We start from the raw sequence: 26,589 nt of genomic DNA, 5'->3' as shown, positions 1-26,589 counted from the left end.
ACTTAACATTGTTTCATTTAGCCCTTACCATAACCCTATGAGAGTCAATGTACCTCCCCATTTTTCAGACAAAACAAAACAAAACAAAAAAACCCACAAAGCTCAAAAGTTGTTACCAGTAAAAGGCCAACCAGTGAGTGATGGAGCCTGGAGTCAACCCCAGAGCCAAGGCTCTTAACCCTCTCTGTATTTCCCTCCTCTCTCCACTCTATTGTCTTGCCTTTCTCAAATCATCATGGCCTCTGCTCTTGCAGAAAGTAAAATTAATCCATGGAACCAGTAGATCCTGGCATTTTCAGCTAAACAATTAAATACTTCTTAATTTCTTGGTTTCCAGAGCTAATTTGAAATCTTTTACCTCCCTATGCATGTTAAGCCAGCTGTCATAGTCAGATTCACCAAGAAGGCAATTGTGAGGCACCTTGGGTTAGTGTCAGTTGCTTAAATGTCTATAAACCATTTAGAAGGTATAAATACCTTCCCTGAAGAGCAGCTACTTAAATTTTGCCCTAGAGTCACCCTTTCTTTAGTAAAGTTGGAATTTGAAGATAAGTTAAGGATGATAAAATAGTGAGAGCTCACAAGTAAAATAGCAAGTTCTTCATTAGACTTTACAATATTCCTTTACTCTCTAAAGAATCAATTCATGTTATTGGAACTACTTTGATGTAACAGCTGGAGGGACACCCTGCTCTTACCTTTCCCTCCGAAACTAAAGAGCAAGCAGCCTGCATTATGCTTCATTTCAAATACAAATGAAAATTCCTAATCTCACTGGATGTGATTATGATGATTCTTGAAAATGTTCACATACTTAATAAGCCCAGTTATATTTTTTATTAATCATGACACAGTTCCTTTTGTTGCTGAATCATAAATTTAACATTTTTTTATCTTTAATTTCTTTATTGGTTAAGGTATTACAAATGTTTCCTCATACCCCCGTTAACCCCCAACCTCCTCACACACACACTCATGCTCTCATTCCCCTGTTGTCTATGTCCATTGGTTTGGCTTATATGTATGCATACAAGTCCTTTGGTTGATCTCTTCCCCTTATCCCCACTCTCCTCTACTTTCCCTCTGGGGATTGGTAGTCTGGTCGCTGTTTCTCTGTCTTTGGATCTGTCCCTGTTCAGCAGTCTATGTTGTTCTCTATATTCCACAAATGTGTGAGATCATGTGGTATTTATCTTTGTCTGACTGGCTTATTTCACTTAGTATAATGCTCTCCAGTTCTATCCATGCTGTTGCAAATGGCAATAGTTCCTTCTTCTTTACCACAGCATAGTATTCCATTGTGTAGATGTACCACCGTTTTTTAATCCACTCATCTGCTGATGGGCACTTAGGCTGTTTCCAAATCTTAGCTATGGTGAATTGTGCTCCTATGAACATAGGGATGTATATATCCTTTCTGATTGGTGTTTCTGGTTTCTTGGGATATTTTCCTAGAAGTGGGATCACTGGGTCAAATGGAAGTTCCATTTTTAGTTTTTTGAGGAAGCTCCATACTGTTCTCCACAGTGGCTGCACCAGTCTGCATTCCCATCAGCAGTGCACAAGGGTTCCTTTTCCTCCACATCCTCTCCAACACTTGTTGTTTGTTGATTTGTTGATGATAGCCATTCTGACAGGTGTGAGATGATACCGCATTGTCATTTTGATTTGCATCTCTCGTATAATTAGTGACTTTGAGCATGTTTCCATATGTCTTTCGGCCTTCTGTATGTCCTCTTTCGAAAAGTGTCTATTTAGGTCCTTTGCCCATTTTTTGTTATTGGATTGTTTATCTTCCTTTTGTTAAGTTGTATGAGTTTCCTGTAAATGTTGGAGATTAAATCCTTATTGGTGATATCATTGGCAAATATGTTCTCCCATGCAGTGGGCTTTCTTGTTGTTTTGTTGATGGTTTCCTTATCTGTGCAGAAGCTCTTTATTTTGATGTAGTCCCATTTGTTTATTTTCTCTTTAGTTTCCATTGCCCCAGGAGCAGTATCAGAGAAGAAATTCCTTCAGCATATGTTTGCGATTTCGCTGCCTGTGGATTCCTCTAGTATTTTTATGTTATCCCGCCTTACATTTAAGTCCTTTATCCATTTTGAGTTTATTTTTGTGTATGGTGTGAGTTGGTGGTCTAGTTTCATCTTTTTGCATGTATCTGTCCAGTTTTCCCAACACCATTTATTGAAGAGACTGTCTTGACTCCATTGTATAGTCTTGCCTCCTTTGTCAAATATTAATTGGGCATAGTGGTTTGGGTCGATTTCTGGGTTCTCTATTCTATTCCATTGATCTATATGTCTGTTCTTGTGCCAGTACCAGGCTGTTTTAAGAACAGTGGCATTGTAATACAGCTTGATATCTGGTATTGAGATCCCACCTACTTTGTTCTTCTTTCTCAGGATTGCTGCAGCTATTTGGGTGTTTTTTTATTCCAGATGAGTTTTTGGAACGTTCGTTCTAGATCTGTGAAATATATTGTTGGCAATTTAATGGGGATTGCATTGAATCTATAGATTGCTTTGGATAGTATGGACATTTTGATGATGTTGATTCTGTCAATCCATGAACATGGTATGTTCTTCCATCTGTTTATGTCTTCCTCTATCTCTTTATTCAGTGTCCTGTAGTTTTTCGCATATAAGTCTTTTACCTCCTTAGTTCAGTTTATTCCTAGGTATCTAAATTTTTTGTGTGCAATGGTAAATGGGATTGCTTTTTTAGTCTCACTTTCTGTAAGTTCACTATTGGTGTAAAGAAATGCCATAGATTTCTTGGCATTAATTTTGTATCCTGCTACATTGCCGAATTCATTTATTAAGTCTAATAATTTTTTGATGGAGTCTTTAGGGTTTTCTCTATACAGTATCATGTCATCTGCAAATAAGGACAGTTTTACTTATTCTTTTCCTATTTGGATGCCTTATATTTCTTCTTCTTGTCTGATCGCAATGGCTAGTACTTCCAGTACTATGTTGAACAGGAGTGGTGAGAGGGGGCATCCCTGTCTTGTTCCTGTTCTTAGGGGGAATGGTTTTAGTTTATGACCATTGAGTATGATGTTGGCTGTGGGTTTGTCATATATGGCTTTTATTATGTTGAGGTATGATCCTTCTATTCCTATCTTGCTGAGAGTTTTTATCAAGAAAGAGTGTTCGATTTTGTCAAATGCTTTTTCTGCGTCAATTGATATGACTATGTGATTTTTATCTCTCAGTTTGTTTATGTGATGTATCACATTTATTGATTTGCGGATATTGTACCATCCTTGCATCCCTGGGGTAGATACTACTTGGTCATGGTGTATGATCCTTCTGATGTATTGCTGGATCCAATTTGCTAGAATTTTGTTGAGTATTTTGGCATCTATGTTCATGAGGGATATTGGCCTGTAATTCTCTTTCATTGTGTTGTCTTTATCTGGTTTTGGTATTAGGGTGATGCTGGCTTCATAGAATGAGCTGGGAAGTGCTCCTTCCTGTTGAATTCTTTGGAATAGTCTGAGGAGAATAGGTTTTAGTTCTTCCTTGAATGTTTGGTAAAACTCCCCTGTGAAGCCGTCTGGCCCCGGGCTTTTGTTTGATGGGAGCTTTTTGATGACTGCTTCAATTTCTTCCATAGTTATTGGCCTATTAAGATTTTTAGAATCTTCTGGATTGAGTTTTGGAAGATTGTATTTTTCTAGGAATATGTCCATTTCCTCCAGGTTGTCTAGTGTGTTGGAGTAGAGTTGTTCATGGTATTTTTTAACAATCCTTTGTATTTCTGTGGGGTCTGTTGTTATTTCTCTTCTTTCATTTCTGATTTTGTTTATTTGGGTCCTCTCTCTTTGCTTCTTGGTGAGCCTGGCTAGAGGCTCATCAATCTTGTTTATCCTTTCAAAGAACCAGCTCTTAGTTTCATTGATCTTTTGTATTGTTTTTTTGGGTCTCTATGTCATTTATTTCTTCTCTGATTTTTATTATCTCCTTCCTTCTGCTCACTCTGGGCTTTTCTTGTTGCTCTCTTTCTAATTATTTGAGTTGTAGAGTTAGATTATTTACTATCATTTTTTCTTATTTTTCAAGGTAGGCCTGTAGAGCTATAAACTTCCCTCTCAGGACTGCTTTCATTGTGTCCCATAGATTTTGGATTGTTGTGCTTTTACGTCATTAGTTTCCAGGGTGTTTTTAATTTCTTCTTTGATCTCATTGGTAACCCAATCATTATTTAGTAGCATGCTATTCAGCTTCCAAGTGTTTGAGTTTTTTGGATTGTTTTTGTTGTAATTTATTTCTAATATTATGCCACTGTGGTCTGAGAAGATGCTTGGTATGATTTCAATCTTCTTGAATTTGGGGAGACTTTGCTTGTGACCCAATATGTGGTCTATTTTTGAAAATGTCCCATGTGCACTTGAGAAGAACGTATATTCCGTGGCGTTGGGGTGAAATGTTCTGTAGATGTCAATTAAGTCTATCTGATCTAGTGAGTCATTTAAGATTGCTGTTTCTTTGCTGATTTTTTGTCTAGAGGATTTATCCAGTGATGTCAGTGGTGTGTTTAAGTCCCCTACTATGATTGTGTTGTTGTTGATCTCTCCCTTGTTATTTTCCAGGAGGTTTTTTATGTATTTGGGTGCTCCTGCATTGGGTGCATATATGTTTATCAGAGTTATATCCTCTTGTTGTATCGATCCCTTTAGTATTATGAAGTGGCCTTCCTTATCTCTTGTTATGGCCTTCACTTTGAGGTCTATTTTGTCAGATATAAATATTGCTACCCCAGCTTTTTTTTCATTTCCATTTGCTGAAAGATGTTTTTCTATCCCTTCACTTTCAGTCTGTGTGAGTCCCTTGTTCTGAGGTGGGTCTCTTGTAGACAGCATATATATGGGTCATGTCTTTTTATCCATTCAGCCACTCGATGTCTTTTGATTGGAGCATTTAGTCCATTTACATTTAAAGTTATTATTGAAAGGTACTTGCCTGTAGTCATTTCTATTTTTGTGCCTGTGTTCTTTCTTACCTTTTTATTTCTTCTTTTTACAGCATTCCCTTTAGCATTTCTTGCATTGCTGGCTTGGTAGTGATAAACTCCCTTAGCCTTTTTTTGTCTGTAAAGCTCCTGATTTCCCCTTCAATTTTGAATGATAGTCTTGCTGGATAGCGTATTCTTGGATTCAGTCCTTTGCTTTGCAACACTTTGAATACCTCCTTCCATTCCCTTCTAGCTTGATGTGTTTCTGTTGAGAAATCATTTGACAATCTGATGAGGGATCCTTTGTAGGTAACTCTCTGTCTCTCTCTTGCAGCCTTTAAGATTCTCTTTTGTCGTGTACATTTGCCATCGTTATTATTACGTGGGTCTTTTGGGGTTCATCTTGCTTGGGACTCTCTGTACTTGTGTAACTTTTTTCTTCCCCATATCTGGGAAGTTTTCTGTCATTATTTCTTCAAATAGATTTTCTAATCCTTGCTGCTCTTCATGTCCTTCTGGCAGCCCTATTATGCGTATGTTACTTCTTTTCATGTTGTCCCAAAGCTCCCTTAGGCTCTTCTCCTGCTTTTTAATTTTTTTCTCCAGTTGCTGTTCAGATTGAGCTTGTTTCTCTACCTTATCTTCTAACTCACTATTTCGGTCCTCTGCTTCTTCTAGTCTACTGTTGAAACCTTCCATGGTGTTTTTTATTGTAGCTATATCACTTTTCATTTCTTCCTGATTCTTGCATAGGTTGTTGATTTTCTCATCCATCTGGTGAATGAATTGTACAACCATTACTCTGAATTCTTTTTCTGTCATGTTGCATGCTTCAATTTCACTAATTTCTTTTCTTGGCGACTCCTCATTTTCTTTCCTCTGGGGATTCTGTCGTTTCCTCATTCTGACTATCTTCAGATGGTTCAAACGTCGAGTTGCATGGGCCCAGGCCGTGTGCAGTGGGAGCTTCGCACCACCCTAGTGTCACTGAAGAGCTCCGACACTAAGATGTGTGGTTGTGGTGGGTTGGTGGGAACCAGGCTCACTCAGAGTCAGCATTTCCAGTGCTCAGTGTGGTCTCGTGTGCGCACTTAGAATCAGGGACTCTGCCTGCACCGTCCTGAAACAGAGACCCCCCTGGACTGTGTTGAAAATCAGAGCCCCCTAGCGTGCGCCAGGAGTCAGAGTTTCCCAAGAATCCAGTATCAGAGTCTCTGTTGCTTCACGCGGCCTTGCATTGAGAATCAGGGTCCCTGTGTGCGCATGCACCAAGAATTGGAGTCACTGGCTCTTAGTGTGAATGCACTGGGAATCGGATCCCAGGCGCAGGTGATAAAAACAGAGTCAAGTCACTGGTGCTTGGTGCTGCCTCCCGCCCGGAGAATCGGGGTCCCGGAGCCCGTGTTGCGGGGAACAAGTTCCCAGTGTTCGCGCGTTAGCTCTCAGGCTAAGATTCCTGTAGCCCAGGGGTCCTCAAACTACGGCCCACGGGCCACATGCAAATACAGATATTGTATTTGTTCCCGTTTTGTTTTTTTTACTTCAAAAAAAGATATGTGCAGTGTGCATAGGAATTTGTTCATAGTTTTTTTTTAAACTATAGTCTGGCCCTCCAACGGTCTGAGGGACAGTGAACTGGCCCCCTGTTTAAAAAGTTTGAGGACCACTGCTGTAGCCCATGCTGCAGGGGACAAGTTCCCAGTGTTTGCGCATTCACAGGCTAAGATTCCTGTAGCCCGTGCTGCAGGGGACAAGTTCCCAGTGTTTGCGCATTCACAGGCTAAGATTCCTGTAGACCGTGCTGTAGGGGACAAGTTCCCAGTGTTCCCGTGTTAGCTTCCAGGCTAAGATTCCTGTAGCCCATGCTGCGGGGAACAAGTTCCCAGTGTTTGTGCATTCGCAGGCTAAAATTCCTGTAGCAGCACTGAGACCCAGGCGAGGGGTGAGTCTATCAGATACTATGGCGCTGACCGTGAGCCTGTGGGGAGGGGGATGGGCTCTGTTACTCACAGAGATCTGCCTTCGGGATGTCTGGATTCTTGGTGTCTGTGGGTCTGTAGCTGTGGTCGCCAAATTTAACATTTTTAACTGAAGTATTAATTTCTCTCTCTTTGGTCATGTCGAGACCTTGGGCAGTGGTGGAAAGTGCAGTTAAATGGTATCTGTACAGTTTTGGCAACTCATTTTTAGATTCTTACATTAGACTTTTGAACTTGGTTATGTTTCCTGACCTTGTGGTATCTCTGCTATCCCTGAAGAAGCTGGGAGGTTGGGAACAAATTGAGCCTCAGGGAACGAATCACAAGCATTGAGCTACCCAAGACCTAATTAGGTCATCTCTCCCATCCACCTGCCAGGGCATGTCCTTAGATAGGGACAGAAAGAATTGTAAAATATCATTTTTTTAAAATATTTTTTTTACATTTTATTTTTTATTGATTTTTAGAGAAGAGAGGAAGGGAGGAGGAGAGAGAAAGAAACATCAATGTGATAGCAAAGCATGGATTGGCTTCCCCCACCAGGGACCAAGCCTGAAACCCAGATATGTGCCCTGACTGGGAATTGAATCAGCAACCTTTCAGTGCACAGGACGATGCCCAACCAACTGAGCCACATTGGCCAGGGCTTGCAAAATATCTTTGGCCATTGATTTTTTTTTTTATTGATGGTTTAAAAGATTTGTTCATTCATTCAACAAATATTTACTGAACATTTACTATGTGGGAGGGCACTATGAGTCTTGCACTGCCTTCATGGAATTTGTAGCTGGAGTGGGGGAGGACATGAAGGGGGTAAATATTAATCAAATAATCACACAAAAAAATTGCAATATGCTGTGAAGAAAAGGTACATCGTGATAAGAGAACCTGTCTGGGTCATTTTACCTGACAGAGATAAGCTGAGATCTGGTGGATGATTAGAAATTAACCTAGTAAACATGGGAAGAAGCGTGTTCATGACAGGGAACAGCAAAGCAGCATTGCTGTGGCAGGATGGGTCCTGCAGACCGGAAGGACTCCATGAATGCCTGTGTTTTACAAACACCTGGGGGTTAGTGAAAAAGGGATGGGCTGGGTGGGCTCGGAGCACCATCAACCCCACTCTAACCAGAGGACTCTGCTTTTCTCTCTTTCATTGAGCCTCCTCTAAAGACTTCATATGAAAACAAAGTTCTGCTACTTAAAAACAAAAAAAGGATTTGAAAAATCACTATCTTAGGCCATCTGTCTGACCTAGCAAAGAAGTTTTATAACACATGTCATATGTGATGTGTCATGCCACACAACACTTTTCAGCACCTTCTCCTCACCACTGTCAGAGAATGCTATCTCTTTTTGAGGCTGTTTTCATGAAATGCAGTGAGTACGTTTGGCTATCTGTACAAATCTCTAAATTCCGTTGTCCAGCACACAGCCCTGAGCCATTAAAAAAAACAAACATTCTAATTCCAAATGAAAAAGGTAACACCATATGGAGTTATTTTAGACCAATGGTTTTCAAATAATTTTCTTTTTTAGCTGTGGGATTAAATAAGATCTAACATGAAGTTGTCAAAAAGTCAAATCCTCTTTATTTTCTTATTTGTGCCCTTTTTCTTATATGTTTCACATTTTTTTAGTATAAACATTTATTGCTTTTATCATCAGAAGATAATGTTTTTTAAATTATGTGGCTGTTTAGGAAAACTGAATCATTTCATGATAAGTTTCAGGGACTAGTCTACAGATCGGAACAGATGGCTCCCTCTGTTGTAGTGCCCCCTGTTGACCTTTTCACAACTAAGGATTACTAATCACAGGGTGGCCGTGGCTTTCTCACCATGAATTTATGTGATGACAGCGGAAACCTTACTGACAAACAGATGTTTTTCCCAAGTGGAGCTTTTCTTAATGAAATGGTTGCTTAGAAACCAGACCATGCTAATAACTTTTCTATATTTAGTTTGTAAAGTGATTCCATTTGCAAAGTTATTAAGTCAGAGAATACTAATTAGATCAAATTAAACATATCTATTATTTCTTGCCTTGCAATTCAGCAACCAACTGGTTAAATTAGCAGCAAAATTTGGCCCTGACGCATCTATTCATAATAAGGACATACATGGAAAATGACAGCTCATGGAGCCACCCTGCTCTGCTCTTCACTGTGATTCTCTAGAGGTACAGTGTGTTTGATCTGTCACCTGTATGTATTAGACACTGTGACATGGAACACTTATGAGATTGCTGAGAGGATCAGTTAGGTCAGTGGGTCAAAAATTGTAAGTGAAAATGTAAAAGTAACTTCAAGTTAAGCTCAGTGACACAGGAGTAAAGGAAAGGCTTGGGAGGGAAGGTGCTTGTTAGGAATGTAATTTATAAATGGAAAATCTGATAGGCTGACTATTACTAATACAGAGAAACCTCAGCATGAACCATATTTGTCTGGTGGATTAAAACATGAAGTCTTAGATTCAAACTACACGAAATTTGGAAGAAAGTACATTTCTGTCTTTATTTCCAGTAATGATGAGGTAGCTCAGTTGAAAACAGCTATGCTTCAGGGCCCCTACAGGGTCCATGACTAGGTCTGGTCATTCCGGGAAATTGTAGACAAAGTGTTTAGTGTGTATGTGCATTTATGAGGGAGAAGGGACTCTTGGCGGAGGTAGAAAGGTGCAGGGGGGCGGTGGGGGGGAAGGAATTATAGTATCTCTGCCTGGTCTCCCTATGAAACTATAGTTTAAGTCCTACAAGGCATGGTTGCTGATTTCACAACAATCACATTTTCTAAGCCAGTCCTAGTGCCTGTCACAAAGACTTGCCTAATAATCTCATCAGGACAATCGCCAGGCTTAACTGAGGAAAAAGGGGAGAATTTCAGAAATATTTATATCTTGATTGTGTCACTGTTTGGTACCCAAAGCACAGAGCAAGTCTCCTGGCTGGAACACATCAGAGACTGTGCAAGATCAGCCCTGTCTTGTTAGAGCTTCGGGCCAGGTGACAACTCCCCTGGGAGGCTTTGGCTCTCAAAACCAGTGAGAACCTGACGCATCAGTCATTGTTGCTGATTCTACAGTTTCTCCTTGCGTAGGCTTCCGGTGAAATGCCAGCAGAAACTCAGAAAAAAATGAATCCGAAGTTCAGGTGGTACTCCTCCTACCAGGACCACCCATCTTGGGTCTATAGGAGTTGTAAAGGGTTTTATTTTCTTACTGAGTCTAAAAGAGAACCACTTATTGTTTTTTGGGAAATCAGAAGCTCCTGTTTTCTTTTTAGCAGTAAACATTTCTTTTGATAGCCTAAAGAGAATGTTAATGTGCTTTTTCACTCTTTGAAAGCTACATAAAGAGAATTAAATGACTAACATTCTGCTTATTTGTCAGCCATGATCAGTTGACGCAAGTTTCTCTGAACATGTAGGGTGATGATTACTCCCAAAGAAGTGGTAATTGCTGTTTTCTTTCCCTTCCTTCCTCGCTTATGCCGTCAGTCAGTAGTAGAGCAGCTTTGTTCGAATTTCTGTGCATAAAACACTAGCCCTTGGTCACAGTGGTGTTCTCGCAGCTCTGCTTTTCTCAGCTCTGTTCTCTTATTCCTTCCTCTCTGTTGCTCAAAGTTATTTGATAGAGACAGCCCTGCCAAGGTGGACCCTGAGCTTTACAGTGCTGTTTCAGGTTTCATTTTATTCATTTGGGGAGGGTAGTAGAATTAAGAGATTTAGAGGCCTTACAGTAGCCCATAAAGATGTGGAGTGGAGGTATTTTCAGAATCACTGGTTAAAAACTGGAACTCATTAAAATCCAAGGTTTGGATTTCCATTTGTGTGGCTCCTCTGTCACCACTAATGGCAACAGCATCTCAAGTTGGAGTCATTTGTGAATTTAATGAACATCACTACCTCCTTTTTCCACCAACTGGTAACAAAGCAGTCCCCATGAAGCCCAACCGGACCCCGTAGAGGACTCTGCCTATTCATATGGGAAGCTGTGTGCAAAGTGTTTCTCCTTCCTCTGATCTTGGAGTCCAACAGAAAGTAATTTTTATGGAGTGAGGCTGACATAATATACTTGGAAATGTAAGGTTCGCATCTTTGGGGTTAGGATTTGCGGAGCTAATATTGTTCTAGCACATATTTCTCTTAGGCACTGCCCAGTGAGCCCTGGGATGGCAGAGTGCACATTTGCAGTTCTGCTCTGCCAAGTGGCAACTCTGCATTCTTGTGCTATATTTTTTACCCCATCTATTCCTCAACTTCCTCCTCAGTAAAACTAGGAATGATGGTATTACCTATTTCAAAGGATTGTTTGAAAGCATTAAATGGGTAAATAATGTAAAGTGCTCAGGACTTTGCCTGGCATATTGAAAACAATAAATGTTAGGAATTTTTATTGTCTTTACTATTTATTATAATATTAATAAATGCATTTTTATTATAATATTTCATGATCCAAATGACTTCCAATAAGTACAGTTAACTTTCAGTAAATGTAGATTATTCACTTGTTTTTACTTTTTCCCTCTTCAAAATGGGAATTTGAAAACAGTTTAAGCAAATGTATATTGGCATTATTTTAGTATTTGGTATTTTTTTAAAATATATTTTTATTGATTTCAGAGAGGAAGGGAGAGGGAGAGAGAGACAGAAACATCAATGATGAGAGAGAATCATTGATCGGCTGCCTCCTGCACACCACACGCTGGGGATCAAGCCCACAACCCGGGCATGTGCCCTTGACTGAATCTAATCTAGGACCCTTCAGTCCGCAGGCCGACACTCTATCCATTGAGCCAAACCAGCTAGGGCGTAGTATTTGAATATATTATTTAGATCCTGGATTAAAGTGATAGACACTAGGTACAGTTCCTAAAAATTTTTAGCTGTTAGTCTTCTATTATTCCTAGCCCTGTTTTTTTCTCAGGCCTACGTAACACTCACTCATCTCGAATCTTTATAAATTTGTTGGGGCTTGTCTACACTTAACACAACTTTGGAGCTTCAGAAAAACTTAGCATCAAGTTGGCTAGATATTATCATTTACTTTAATTACAAAAGCAGCCCAGCTATTCAGTTGAGCTCCCATACTTCCTTGATTTAATAACCAACTTCCCCACTTTATGCAACTTCCTAGATTCTTAGAGCTGAAGTTATTGTTAGTTTCCACCATAATGAGAAGTCTCAAATGAAGCAAGTGAAATAACCTACTAAAGGATAATATTTTCCTTCTCTTGGTCTACCTTTATTTTCATTGTGTCATAGAGCTAGAGGACAATCCCAGATTGGTGATTGTCTTTCTGTAATCAGGGGAAAATTTCCTTGTGCCTAACCATCATTGTTCTTTCAAACTAGAGATTCCTCCACAGGTTAATATACATTTTATCTTCTTTTTAGTTTTTCAAAATAACTTATTTTTATAAATTTATTTCAAACATAGTTTGTGAAGGTTCTAAAAGCTTATCCCCTACCCTTATTACCCCCTCACAGAGATAACCATTCCCCTCACCACCCCCTTTTTAAGTAGTTTTTCCTAGTAATTATCTCCTCATTTATAAAGAAAATGCTTACACATATCTCTCTTGATTTAAACAATTTTGGACACAATGTATTTATTTTCTACATATAGGGTGAGGATTTAGCGCATGCACATACACATGCGCATGCATGCCTGCATATGCCCATCTGTACCCCTTCTCCTCTTGCCTTTTCCCCATCACAGTTTTGGCTGCATCATTGGTAGCATTTGCTGCTGACTATAAGGGTATTATTCATTGCTGAGCCCAGTTCAGTCTTCCTTTCTTATATATTTGCTTAGTTTTCTATTTAATGGTTACTAGTTTTTTCCAAATGATCTATCAAATACATATCATTTTTTTTACCTTTGTTCTCTTTACTCAAATTTCAGCCTTTGACACCTATCTTGCTCTCTTTATCCTTGTTTGTGGGTTTATACCTTTTTGACTCCCTAATCATTAATTTTTTTAAAAAAATATATTTTATTGATTTTTTACAGAGAGGAAGGGAGAGGGATAGAGAGTTAGAAACATCGATGAGAGAGAAACATCAATCAGCTGCCTCCTGCACACCCCCTACTGGGATGTGCCTGCAACCACTGTCACTGCTGGAAGTCAACACTATTTTGGTTTTTGTTTGTTTTCTTTTTTTCTTAACACTATTTTAAACAGAATACATTCCTGGCTTTATCATGAAAGTCATTGGGAGAAAAAAAAGCATAGTTATTTTGCAAAGTTGATTGTCTTTTTTGTTGTATAAAGTACTTTTAATAATATTTTACATTAGTTTGCCTATATCCTTTGTGTTGCCCTAAAACACGTCAGAATGCTTTCATGAACTCTTGCCAGTTTGTTTTACCTTTACCTCCTATGTATCTTATCAGTTATACCTCATCTTGAAATGCATGGCTGTTTTCCTAGGAATCAGAACAGGAGCAGCTATCTCTCATATAATCATTTGCGTCTGATTGCCAAAGGGATTGGTGTGTCATGTTTCCTTGAAACCTCTGCTGACCCAGAAATTACCTCATTTTCACATTACAAAGGAATTATCAAGTGTGAGAGGTCAAGGTTCATGTGAAGGTTATGGCCATGTTTCCTCCCTTGTCAAAATTCAGAAAACTTTTCAAATAAGAAAACAAAAACAGCCACGTAAAATTTCATCCCTTTAAATTGTTATACAGTCTTAACCATCATATACCATTCTCTGCTCTGCTTGATGTAATAGTGAGGAGGGAACTGCCTGTGTTCCCCATGGATTCGTAAACTCATAGGTGGCAACCGTATCCTAGAAGGTAAAACTCAAACAGAGGGTCATTTGGCAGCAGTCTGCGGAGCAGGCCGGCAGGAAGATAAACAATTGCTACTGTGGGAAGCAAGGAAACTACTACTTTGCTATTGGCAACCTTTTTATGCAAGATTGGGAGAATTCATAACTCCCTGGTAGGAAAAGTAAAAAAATAAATCTGAAATTGAATAAAAATATATGTGAAGAAGACTGTGTTAGGATTACTTTGGTTGAAAAAAATCAAACTGACATATGCATAGAGGGTATTTATTGCCTTATGTATCCAAAGATTCAAGCCGGAAGGAGTACAGTTGGATCCAGGGGCTCAAAGTATGCAATCGGGTCTCTTCCTTTTCTCCTTCCGGCTCTTGGCTTGACCCTCTTCGGCGTTGGCACCATTTTTGGGTGGGCTTTTTCCACAGGGTGGCCACTGGCAGCTTCCGGCTCATAACTTCAACAGGAAAGAAAGTAGAAAGAACTTAGAACTTATCTTTCCCAGTAGTTCTGATGTGGGCTCCGGGATTGAATCGCATTGCGCATTCCTGAACCATTCATAATGGTGGGGATGCAATGGAATATCCTAACTGGCCAGCCTGGGACATGAGTTCCCACAGGAGGGAGAGAAAGTAGGATGTTAGCTGCACTCAAACCACTTGGGCCGAGAGTGGAGCTTCAAGAAGGGATACTTATCTCAAAGGAACACGAGTGCTGTTAGCAGGAGAGTGAGTAGATGCTCTCTGCAACCAAAGGTGCCTGCTACTGAGAGGAAAGCAAGAGCTCGTTTTGAAGTATATGGAAGGATAACATGCTCACAGAAGTAAACAAACTGTTCCCTGCCAAAGATTAATGAGAGAAAATAGGCATACACTGCAGTCGGAGGGATTTTAGTACTACATATGCTTTAGAAAAGCTAGATATATATCAAAGATTTATAAGGCAAATTCCACTTTTCCACTGATTTCCATTATAAAGTCCCGACCTATATTTCCAAAAGGAAGCACATTTACCAGGTTTTTTAGTTGGGAATTTCTGATGGAAAACTAGTTATGGGAGAAACAGATCTATAATATGTGCTGGGCCTTGTAACAGGTTAGCTAAACAGCATCTACCAGAATTGCAGTTACCAGCCACCAATTCACTTTTTCTTTGGGGTTCTTTCAGAACTGGGAAGATTTTTTATTCCTCTTTCTTGGTAAACAATTGGTTTATCCTTTTCTTAAGCCACAGACCTTTTTCCTATGCTTAGGTGTTTCTCATTCCACCTTGGACCTCCAAGAAGTTGCCCATTTTTTTACATAATAGAACTAACTACAAATGCTGGGTCACATTTTGCCAACAGGGAAGTAATCTAATTCAGGTTCTGCCACAGCCTGAAACTCCCTTAAGAGCAGTACTTCTGTTTGTATAAAATTGGAGGCCACATAAAGAGAGCTATGGATTAGGACCACCTGCAGAGACTTCCCAGGCTTTTCCCAAAGCAATGAAAAGGTAGGAAAGGGGAGGGCAAAAAGAGGATGGGCAGACAGGTACAGCCCATAGCAGTTGCTCCGCCTTTGTGTATATCTGATTTATAAGAGAATGGAATCACTATCTGTAACATAGAAAACAGTATGTAGACTTTGCCTGCAAGATTGTTAAGCTTAAACAGGAGAATGGTTAACTCAGGTAAAAAAATAATTATAGATTTCTCAAACATTTATATTACTCTTTCCCCATCTTCTCTTTCTTAATTCCTAAAATTTATATCAAGACTCTGTCTTTGAGCCCTTTTGTTCATTCATTCATTTAACAAATAGTTATTGAGCACCTGCTATGTGCTGACACTCTTCTAGGCATTTAAACTATAGCAGGGAATAAAACAAGTCCTTGACTTTGTAGAGTTCACATTTTAAGGAGGAGCGCAGACAATAAATAAGCAATATATAACATGTCAGGTAATATTAAGTGCTGAGAAGAAAAATGAAGCAGGCTGAGTGGGGTGAGCAGAGGGAAAAGTAAGGCAGTCAGTCTATTCTAAGAAAAGCAAGGAGTCCAGAGTTGCTGGACTATAGGGAGCAAAGGAGAGTATGGTAAAAGAGGAGGTCAGAGAGAAAGCAAAGGCAGGTGGGGACTGGGAGCTGCCCATATTTAGGGGAGAAGAGAAACTGTTGAGGGATTTGGACAGAAGAATGATGGGACCTGTTTTTTTAAAAAATCTTTTTTAAAAATATATTTTTATTGATTTCAGAGAGGAAGGTAGAGGGAGCGAAAGATAGAAACATCAATGATGAGAGTTCTCATTGATCAGCTGCCTCCTGCACGCCCCCCACCGGGGATTGAGCCCACAGCCTGGGCACTGCATCCACTGAGCCAACCGGCTAGGGCCTGGTTTATGTTTTAACCAGGAAGTTCCAGCTGCAGTTAGGGAATAGGGTAGAAGCAGGGTGACTGATTAGGAGATCATTGAAAAACACCAGGCCAGAGATGATGGACTATCATCTGAGATTGAGGAGGAGGTAGTGAGAAGCATCTTCATCCTGGGTATATTTTGAAATTTCATGTTTTCTTCCTTTGTTTTTTCTTTTTCCTCACTCTTCTTTTTTAAAAAAATATATTTTATTGATTTTTTACAGAAAGGAAGGGAGAGGGATAGAGAGTTAGAAACATCGATGAGAGAGAAACATCAATCAGCTGCCTCCTGCACACTCCCTACTGGGATGTGCCCACAACCAAGGTACATGCCCTTGACCGGAATCGAACCTGGAACCCTTCAGTCCACAGGCCGACGCTCTATCCACTGAGCCAAACCAGTCAGGGCCCTCACTATTCTTTAGACGTTATATAACCTTTTCCACCACCCACCCACCCAACCGCAGTGATGGAATTTGTATTTATATGCTTTGAGACCAGGAGCTTTATTTCTGGTCCTGTCTTAAGTCTCTTCCTCCTGCCACCCCTCTAGAGTTTGTTTGATATGGAGCTGGGCACAGATATGATAACACTGCTGCAGACACACATTTGGGAGGTACTGGCATGATGGGAGAAGGGGTCAGCAAGTCCTAGGAAGGGGGAGTCAAGAGCAGGATCTTCGCTATTTCTGATCAGGGAACTCAGCTATAGCATATATCTACTATTGACTGTGCCCAGAATCTCTGAAGGTATTTCTTGTGGAAACTGCTCTCACTGTTGACATTTTACAGAGAGAACTCATACTGGAACGGAGAACTGCAGCAGAGACAGGAATCACTGCTGTGCTTCAGGCAGGGACAATAGTAGTCATAGAACCTTAAAGTCCAGAATCAGGATTCTAGAAGGCATTTAATCCAGTCTTCTCCTGCTGTTGTGTGAACCCCTACCATGATTGCAGTCATCTAGCCTCTGCTTTAAGAGTCTATAACTCATAAATCATGGAATGTCGGTGCTGGAAGTGATCTTAGAAATTATATAGGGCTGGGACTAGAACTCCCAGCCCCATGTTCTTTCCACTCACTGTCTTGTCACTCCAAATAAAGGGCAGCCCTTGCCGAGAATTACAGAGGTGGGTTTAAATGCCTTAGTGTTCAGCCCATCGCAGGCTGTCTAGGTTTATTTGTCTTTCAGTCCTAAAAAGTAACGAATTTTCTTTTTATTTTCAATTTCAGGGATTGCCCTGCTCTCAGATGCGTACCCGGAGAAAATCTTGATTGGCCTGTTGGCTCAGTATGACAGCAGCAAAGACAAGCATACACCAGAGACCCGAATGAAAGTCGGGGAAGTCCTGATGCGAATTGTGAGAGCATTAGGTGAGTTTTCTTGTTCCATCCTTCTGAAACGGTGGGGGAACAGTCTGGCTTTGGAACCAAAGTCTGTACACCTGGAGGCTTATTAGTATGTCCACTGTGAAGGTAGGGATGTTCCTAAACATCTTGCAATGCCCAGGACAGCTCTCTACAACAAAGAATGATCTGGCCCCAATTGTCAAGAAGGCCCCTTTAGATAGATCCTGTTCTAGGGCTCATGTGAGCCATTTTGTTTCTGCTTTAACATCACTCAGATGTGTTAGTTAAGTCCAGGACTGCCATTTACAGCTATTCAGGTTGTTCACAGCTGTAAAAACTCTAAGAGGCATCATTGTATGAACGGCATGCCTTGGAGTTGTACAATACGCAACCTGCGTGATCATCCTGGTGGCCTTGACACATCTCAGTTATAATTTAGATTGCCATCTCACTGGACAGAGTTTGAAAGTTATTCATTCCCTTCTTTAATATATTTACAAATCCTTTTGGAAAAAATATCCTTGGATGAGGATTAACATCCAAGAATTCTGGGGATGGAAACTTCTGCATGTGGCTAATCTTATGAGCATACTTTTTTAGTGAATAGCCTTTTCTGATCCTATCTGCTAAATATGGGAGTGTGTCCTCATTAGAGCCTGTGGCCACCTTATAGGTGATTATGTATGCCTCCTACACTTTTTTGGGCCTTCTTTTTACATTTAATGGACCATAAAATGAATAAAGTATATTTTTAAATTATCTTCACATCAATTTTTTCAGAGATGTAAGTTTAAAATCTATTTATAGATCTTACCCCTCCTAATTGTAGCAGTAATACATGGTAGTTTTGGGAAATTTGGAAAGTATTTTTAAAGTATTTTTAAAAAACAAAGTAATCACTGATAATCTCATAATTCAGAAATAACCACTTTTTGTTTACATTTTGATCTTTCCTTTTTTTCTAGGAACTCTAATTATACTGTGTATATCCTGCATTTTTTTCATTTAACATTATCAGCACTTTTCTGTCATTTAATATTTCTTGAAAATATAAGTTATATTGGTTGTATTATATAATCAGTAATCTGAATCTATTATAATATTTAATTTTCTTCCAAAAAGCTATTATTGTTTAATTAGGTTGTTTCCAGTTACTTTCTTTATGAGGAACTTTTCAAGGATTATGAGAAGTGTGCTATTGATTATTCTTATACACAAATCCTTTTGGTGACTCTTTGATTTTTTCTTTAAGATTGGTTCCTGCAAGGGAAATTGCTAGGTCAAAGTATACACATGCTTTAAGGCTCTTGATATTTAGTGCTAAGTTGTCCTCCAGAAATGTGCACTCTTGTCAGCAGTGAATGAGACTGCTAATTTCTCATACAGAAAAATTATTCCGTGGCTTCAGACCAGATTTCTACCTTGACTCCCAGAATGAATGGAAGAACGTATCAGAAAATGTGGTGGGCGGGTGGGCTGATGAAAGGAAGGGAGGGTGTGAGGGGAGGGAGTGCTGGATGAAAGGGTGGTTGTGTGATTCAGTGAACTCATTGTTGCTCTAGAAGAGCAACTCAGATCTGGTGGTGTCATCGTCGTTATATACAAAGAATAGCACTTAATTATATTTAAAGGCAGAACATAGTCTTCTTACTCAGCAAGCTCAAACAAGTTCCAGTTTACTCTAGATCAGAAGTTTCTAAAATTAAGCAAAAATAGAAAGCCCTATTCATGTTGAAGATATTCATCTGAAAAGTTTACCTTCAGTGAACTCTATAGAAAAGATCAGGAATTAATTTTTGGAATGAGGAATGAGGGGAGAGAACTAAATCTCAGGTCTCTACTGGAATATGCCAGGGCAAGTAGAATGACACCCAGGAATGCTGGGGCAAAGCAATTTATACTTCTAAGTTAGGAGGTGCATTTTCTCTTTATCTTCCAGGAAAAGGTGGGTCCAGGAAAAGGGGGTATTTCTAACTCTTAATTACCTTATTTAATGTACTTTGTCAACTCTTTTTCACATCACCTGCTTAATTTTTATTAGTTGTGTTGTTAATCCTCATCCAAGGATATTTTTTCCATTGATCTTTAGAGAGAGTGGGAGGAATGCAGGGAGGGGGAGAGAGAGACAGACAGAGACGCAGACAGGGACACAGACAGACATTGATGTGAGAGAGACACATAGATTGGTTGCTCACACATGCGCCCTGACTGGGGCTGGGGATGGAACCTGCAACCCAGGCACATGCCCTTGACCAGGAATCAAACCCTTGACCATTTGGTGCTCAAGCCAACCCTCTAACCACTTAGCAATACCAGCCAAGGCTCACCTGCCTAATTTTTGTTTTAGTTTATTTTTTTTTTATATATATATTTTATTGATTTTTTACAGAGAGGAAGGGAGAGAGATAGAGAGCTAGAAATATCGATGAGAGAGAAACATCGATCAGCTGCCTCCTGCACATCTCCCACGGGGGATGTGCCCGCAACCCAGGTACATGCCCTTGACCGGAATCGAACCTGGGACCTTTCAGTCCGCAGGCCGACGCTCTATCCACTGAGCCAAACCGGTTTCGGCTTGTTTTAGTTTAGTAATCACTTTGTGCCCCCTTACAGTTTAATCTAGTGATGAGCAACCCATGATCCTATCTAGTTCCAGGATAAAGCTCATAATCTGATTTTAGAAAACCAGCCATCTGCCCAGAGAGGAACAAATTCAGCCCCAAATTCTTTTCTGACAACCACCTTCTCCTAGCCAGTTGTAAAAAACAGGAAAATTGATAAATTAGATTTGTCTAGCAGGCTACTGTGAATTCCAATTGGCTTGGACTGGGAATTAAGATAAGAAAAGGAGCTTTATAACAGCTACATAGCCCTGACTGGTTAGCTCAGTTGGTTAGAGCATTGTCTCAATATGCCAAGGTTGCAGGTTCTATCCCCAGTCAGGGCATATACAAGAATCAACCAATGAATGCATAAATAAGTGGATGTTTCTTTCTCTCTCTCTCTCTCTCTCTCTCATCAATAAATAAAATTTTTTTAAAAAAACAGCTACATAATATTTTATAGTATGGATATACCACAATTTAGACCATTTAATCAACCATTTCTCTGTGAATAAACCTTCACTTTTTTCTTTTTTTCCTGACATGCAGTATTGCAATATAAATTTTCACATACATATGCTAATATAAATATATGCATATTTTGTATGTATGTACATGCTAAGGTACTGGAACATTTATTTCTATAAGTTCGATATTTGCCGAAGTGGAATCACTGGGTCAAAGGCTGTTTATATTTTAACTTGCTTATATACTGACAGATTACTTCCTAAAATTGTGGGTGAGATTGTGCTTTTTGAACCCCTGCTATGTCTGTTGCCAAATAGAGAAAAGTATTTTTTGAAAATTGAGTTCTTCAAAGTGAATGGACTAAGAAAGTCCATCTTTTGTTATTATGTTGTTTGTCTTGATTGCAATGGGAGAAAATGTCTTAATTTAAGAAATGCAATAGTAGTACATTTTGCTATCAATTACCTTATAAGAGTAGTCAAGGTGCCAAAACCGGTTTGGCTCAGTGGATAGAGCGTCGGCCTGCGGACTGAAGGGTCCCGGGTTCGATTCCGGTCAAGGGCATGTACCTGGGTTGCGGGCACATCCCCCGTGGGAGATGTGCAGGAGGCAGCTGGTCGATGTTTCTCTCCCATCGATGTTTCTAACTATCTATCTCTCTCCCTTCCTCTCTGTAAAAAATCAATAAAATATATTAAAAAAAAAAAGAGTAGTCAAGGAATGACAAAATAAATCACCTTTAGCCGAAACCGGTTTGGCTCAGTGGATAGAGCGTCGGCCTGCGGACTGAGAGGTCCCAGGTTCGATTCCGGTCAAGGGCATGTGCCTCGGTTGCGGGCGCGTCCCCGGTGGGAGATGTGCAGGAGGAGCTGATCGATGTTTCTAACTCTCTATCTCTCTCCCTTCCTCTCTGTGAAAAATCAATAAAAATATATTTAAAAAATAAATAAATAAATAAATAAATCACCTTTAGAAGTATCTTGCTCAACCAAATTTGTTTAAAGGTGCAGCATTATAACCAGTTACCTCAAGGGCATTCTAAATAAGTAGTTTCCAGAAATATCTTAACTTTTAATTTACCAATTAAAAAAATTTTACTTTATGGGTCTTTCTTTCATAATATATCTTTTGGTTCTCTTCTGTGTAATAAACAACCCAGAACTTAATGGCTTAATTCCACAACCATTTATTTGTTCTGAATTCTATAATATGGGTAAGGTTTGCTAGGGACAGCTCATCTCTGCTCCCCATGGTGTTGTCTGGGCTCAGCTGGTGGTCTTTTGCTGCATGTGGTGTAGCCTGGGCTCACCCAGCAGGTTGCATTCAGCTGGGGTCTTGACTGGGGTGCCTCAGTGCTCCTCCACATGGCTTCTCTCTGTGCCTGCATGTGAACACTCCCCATTTGGTTGTCTGGGCCAAACTTCTTTTCAGCGTGATGAATGGTTTCCCAGAGAACAAAAGGAGAAGCTGCCAGGGCTGTTAAGAGCTAAACCTGGAACTGGCTTACTGTCTCTTCTGCCACATTCTACTGTCAAAGTAAGTCATAAAACCAGCTCAGGTTCAAGGAGCAGGGAAGTAGCCTCTAATTCTTGTTGAGAGAAACAGCATTGTGTTCAGGGATGGTGTGTTGGTAGCCATAGCTGCACACTAATTATCACACTACCCAAAATAGTGCATGCTCACCACAAGCCTAACAATACAGAGGTGTGTAAAGAAAAATCTAGTCTCTCCGAAATATTAGTTACATTTACTATTTTCACCTCCCAAGGTAAATAATGATAATGGTTTGGTATATATTCTTTTATACCTTTCTCTGTGCTCATATAGATATATATAAAAGTATATGAGCTCCTTATATGCCTTTTTTTTTTCTCTTTTACAAAAACATAATCTTAATATATTATTACTAGAGGCCCGGTGCATGAAATTTGTGCACTCAAGGGGAGAGGGGTCCCTCAACCCAGCCTGCGCCCTCAAGTCATCTGTCGGATATCCTTAGTGTTGCAGTTGCTGTGGAGGCGGGAAAGGCTCCTGCCACACCACTGCCACTACGCTCTCCAGCCGTGAGCCTGGCTTCTATCTGAGTGGTGCTCCCCCTGTGGGAGCACACTGACCACCAGGGGGCAGCTCCTGCGTTGAGTGTCTGCCCCCTGGTGGTCAGTAAGCATCATAGCAACCAGTTGTTCCGCCGTTCAGTCGATTTGCATATTAGCCTTTTATTATATAGGATTACATATGATTACATGCTTTCATTGAAATCTAACTTTACCAAAGTATAATTTGCATAAAATGCTCCATTTTAAGTGTACATTTCAGTGAGTGTACATATAAATCCATGTAACCATCACTACAATCAAAATATAGAACATTTTCATCACCTCAAACGTTCCTTTGCTCAGATGATCTCCCATTCCACACTCCACCTCAGGAAACCACTGATGTGCTTTCTGTGACTGTAGATGAGCTTTGTCTTTTCTAGTATTTTAGGTAAATGAAATCATTTAGTATATACCCTTTTGTGTTTGACTCCTTTTGCTCAGCATAATGTTTTCGAGATTCATCCATGTTGTTATGTAGATCAGTTTTTCACTACTTTTTTATTGCTAAGTAGTACCTAGGAGTGGAATTGCTGGCTCTTTGTAGGTATATAAGAAACTGCCAAACTGCTTTCCAAACTAGTTGTACCATTTTACATTGTGACCAGCAAAGTATGAGAGTTCCCCTTGCTCCATATTCTTGCCAACTTTTAATTTGTAGCCATTTTAATGGGTCTATAGTAGTATCTCATTGTGGTTTAAATTTATATTTCCCTGATGACTAATTAAATCGAGCACATGTCTTTTCAAGTGCTATTTTCTATTCATGTGTCCCTTACATGAAGTAACTGTTCAGATATTTTTCCATTTTTAAATTGGATGATTTCTTTTTATGGAGTTGTAAGAGTTCTTTAATGTAGTGGATACAAGTGTCTTGTCATATATCTGTATTGCAAACATTTCCTCGTCTTTTCTTACTGGTGTCTTTTTTTAAGAGCAAACATTGTTTTTTGGTTAAAATAACCCTTATTGTAATATTAAGTAAATATGCAAAAACATAAAATCAAGTTACATATTTTACCTCACAGCTTGAAAAAATAAACACATTTAAAATTTTAATGCCAACAAAAATATCAAATTGATGGCATTATTTTAATGTGATAGATAATTTTTTGCTAAAATGAATTCACTACCCACAATGTGATATGGTTCTGATGTTAGGATGGGAATTTTTGTTTAGATCAGCATGCACAAATTATCATGTACTGTATGATAAATCCTTACTCCCATATCTTCCCTCTGAACAAACTATTGCAAAACCCTTGGGTTCCAAAATCAGGCTGCCTGCATTCAAATCCCGAGGCTGCCACTTCCTAAATCTTGAATGTGTGACCGTAAGCAAGTTACTTAACATCTCTGTGCCTTGGTTTCTTCACCTGTAAAATTATCTTAATAATAATACCTACTTTATAGCGCTCTTGTGAGGCTTGCAGGGTTATTAAATGTAAAGTGGCAAATATATAATAAGCCGGTATATAATAATAATAATAATACCTTTTATTACCTCAAGCTCTATGTAGTAACTTTGCAGTCACTGAAGCCTCAGGCCAATAGGAATACTAGACATTAATGTTAGGGTAGAATTTCAACTACCTCAGGAAAATAGGAGCTAAATCCAAACCAAGCTTTATGTATAAAGCCAGGCTCTAGGTTTGTACTACCCTGTACACATAAGAATGAAACCTACAGTTACCACTGGGAGCAAGCTTTCTCTCTTGGAAGATAAATGAAGATACACCATCACCCCTGCTCACTGGTGACTAGGACTAATTTCTAGTAATTTCCCAAGGATGAAAACCCCTGGAGTAAAACTGCTTCTGAATTGGGTCACCTGCAACATCAGTTTCTTCTTTCTACTGAATTATTCCCCTCTACATATAAGTATTACTTAATATATATTTTTAACAAAACTTCTCTCTTATTCCCTGTATCTCATTCCAAATACCTCATTCCTTATTTTTCTGGTCTCCTCCAGAGTAAAACTTCCCCAAATGTTGATGTATTTTCACTTTCATTCATTTCAAAATATTTTCTAATTTTGCTTATGATCTCTTTTTCTCCCATGGATTAGTTAGATGTGTGCTGTTTGTTGTTTAAATTTCAAATATTTGTAAGATTTTCCAGGTAACTTTCCATTATTGCTTTATCATTTCTTTGTGGACAAGGAGCATACTATGTTCCATGTACCTGTAGAGGTGTGGTTTGTAAATACCAGATTAACTTGGTTAGAGTATTTGAACCTCTTACTGTGTGCATACATAGAATTTTTGTCCTCTTGAGGAATTGACCCTTCTATTCCTTTTTTAAAATTCCTTGTTCCAAAGTCTACTTTTTGTGATGTTAATATAGCCATTCCAGCTTTCACAAAATTAGTGTTTTTATGGTATATCTTCATCTCTTAATCTGTGTCTTTATATTTGAAATGGATTTTTTGTAGGCACATTTTAGGGTCTTGCTTTTTTAAAAAAATTCATTCTGATAATCTCTGTGTTTTTGTTTTTGTCGTTGTTAATAATCCTCACCCGAGGATATTTTCCATTGATTTTTAGAGAATGGAAGGTATGGGGAGAGACAGAGAGACACATCAATTGGTTGCCTCCTGCACACACCCCGACCAGGGCCAGGGAACCTGCAACCAAGGAACATGCCCTTGACTGGAATCGAACCTGGGACCCTTCAGTCCATGGGCCGATGCTCTTTCCACTGAACCAGACCAGCTAGGGCTAACCTGTGTCTTTTAATACTAGTCTTTTAAATAGTTTAGATTATCTATATTTAATGTAATTTTAATATGGTTGAGTTTAAATGTACCATCTTGCTATTTGTCTCATCTATTCTTTTTTTAAAATTTATCTTTATTGTTGAAAGTATTGCAGATGTCCCCCTTTTTTTCTCACTGACCCCCCCTCGTCCTCCCCTCTCTTACCTGCTCCCCAGGCCTTCACTGCACTATTGTCTGTGTCCATGGATTGTGTACATATGCATATAAGTTCTTTGGTTAATTTCTTTCCGTCTTCCCCTTTCCCTTTGAGAATTGTTAGTCTGTTGCATGCTTCCATATCTCTGAATCTGTTTTATTTGTCAGTTCATTTTGTTCATTAGATTCTACATATAAGTGAGATCATATATTTTTCTCTAACTGGCTTATTTTGCTTAGCATAATAATCTCCAGGTTCCTCCATGTTGTCTCAAAGGATAAGAGATCCTTCTTTTTTACAGCTGCATAGTATTCCATTGTGTAAATCAAGCATGTCAAACCCGCTGGCCACAAGTTTGACATGCTTGGTACCACAGCTTTTTTATCCACTCATCTGCCGATGGGTACTCGGGCTATTTCTACATCCTGGCTTAATGCAAGAAACCAAGATCACAAAGAGCCATAAGTGCCATGTTTAGGGATTTGGGTTTATATTGACTTTAAATGGAAGCCATTGAAAGATTTTTAAGGAGGAAAGGATTCATCATAATTACATTTTAGCAAAATGACTTTGGCTGCTCTGTTAAGGATGAAAGTGGCACAAGACTAGAAGCAGAGAGACCTATTAGGATGTTGCTGGGGCAATCTGGATCTAGGCAAGAGATGATGGTGGGTATGGAATGAGGGTTAACATGTGAGAAAGAAGGAAAAAGATGTCTTCAGATAGGAAAGAGAGCATAAAAACAAGACAAAAGTGGGCTGCTCGTGCATAGAGAATTGGGACTTGATCTGTCTCCCTGAACCAAGTTGTTGTGGGTGCCTTGGGGAAGTAAGGCTAGATATAGAGGGATGGGGTGTACCACAAAAAGCCTTGATGCTGGGCAGAGAGGAGTTTGGACTTGATGTGATGGGCATTTGGGAATCACTATAGATTCTTAGGAGAGGAAGCAACATGATGAAAGACGTGTAGGAGTGATTGGCTGGAGCATGAAAGATGGATGAAGAAAGGAGCCAGAGAGATAACT

At 39.5% G+C, this 26,589-nt stretch overlaps 1 protein-coding gene across 1 annotated transcript in view; it reads left to right on the top strand.

Annotated features, from left to right (window-relative positions):
- The window catches only part of TANGO6 (transport and golgi organization 6 homolog), a 144,849-nt gene that overhangs the window by 67,286 nt on the left and 50,974 nt on the right, over window positions 1-26,589 (top strand). The window contains 1 exon segment of the mRNA XM_070398934.1: window positions 17,364-17,504. Coding sequence (XP_070255035.1) covers window positions 17,364-17,504 — 141 coding nt within the window.

Source organism: Myotis yumanensis, unplaced genomic scaffold (assembly GCF_028538775.1).
Source record: "Myotis yumanensis isolate MYYU_CA2020_CCGP unplaced genomic scaffold, mMyoYum1.0.hap1 SCAF_18, whole genome shotgun sequence".
In the NCBI taxonomy this organism is placed as follows: Eukaryota; Metazoa; Chordata; class Mammalia; order Chiroptera; family Vespertilionidae; genus Myotis; species Myotis yumanensis.
The sequence above is the reverse complement of the archived record's forward strand: the minus strand, read 5'-3'. Positions and strand labels throughout refer to the sequence as shown.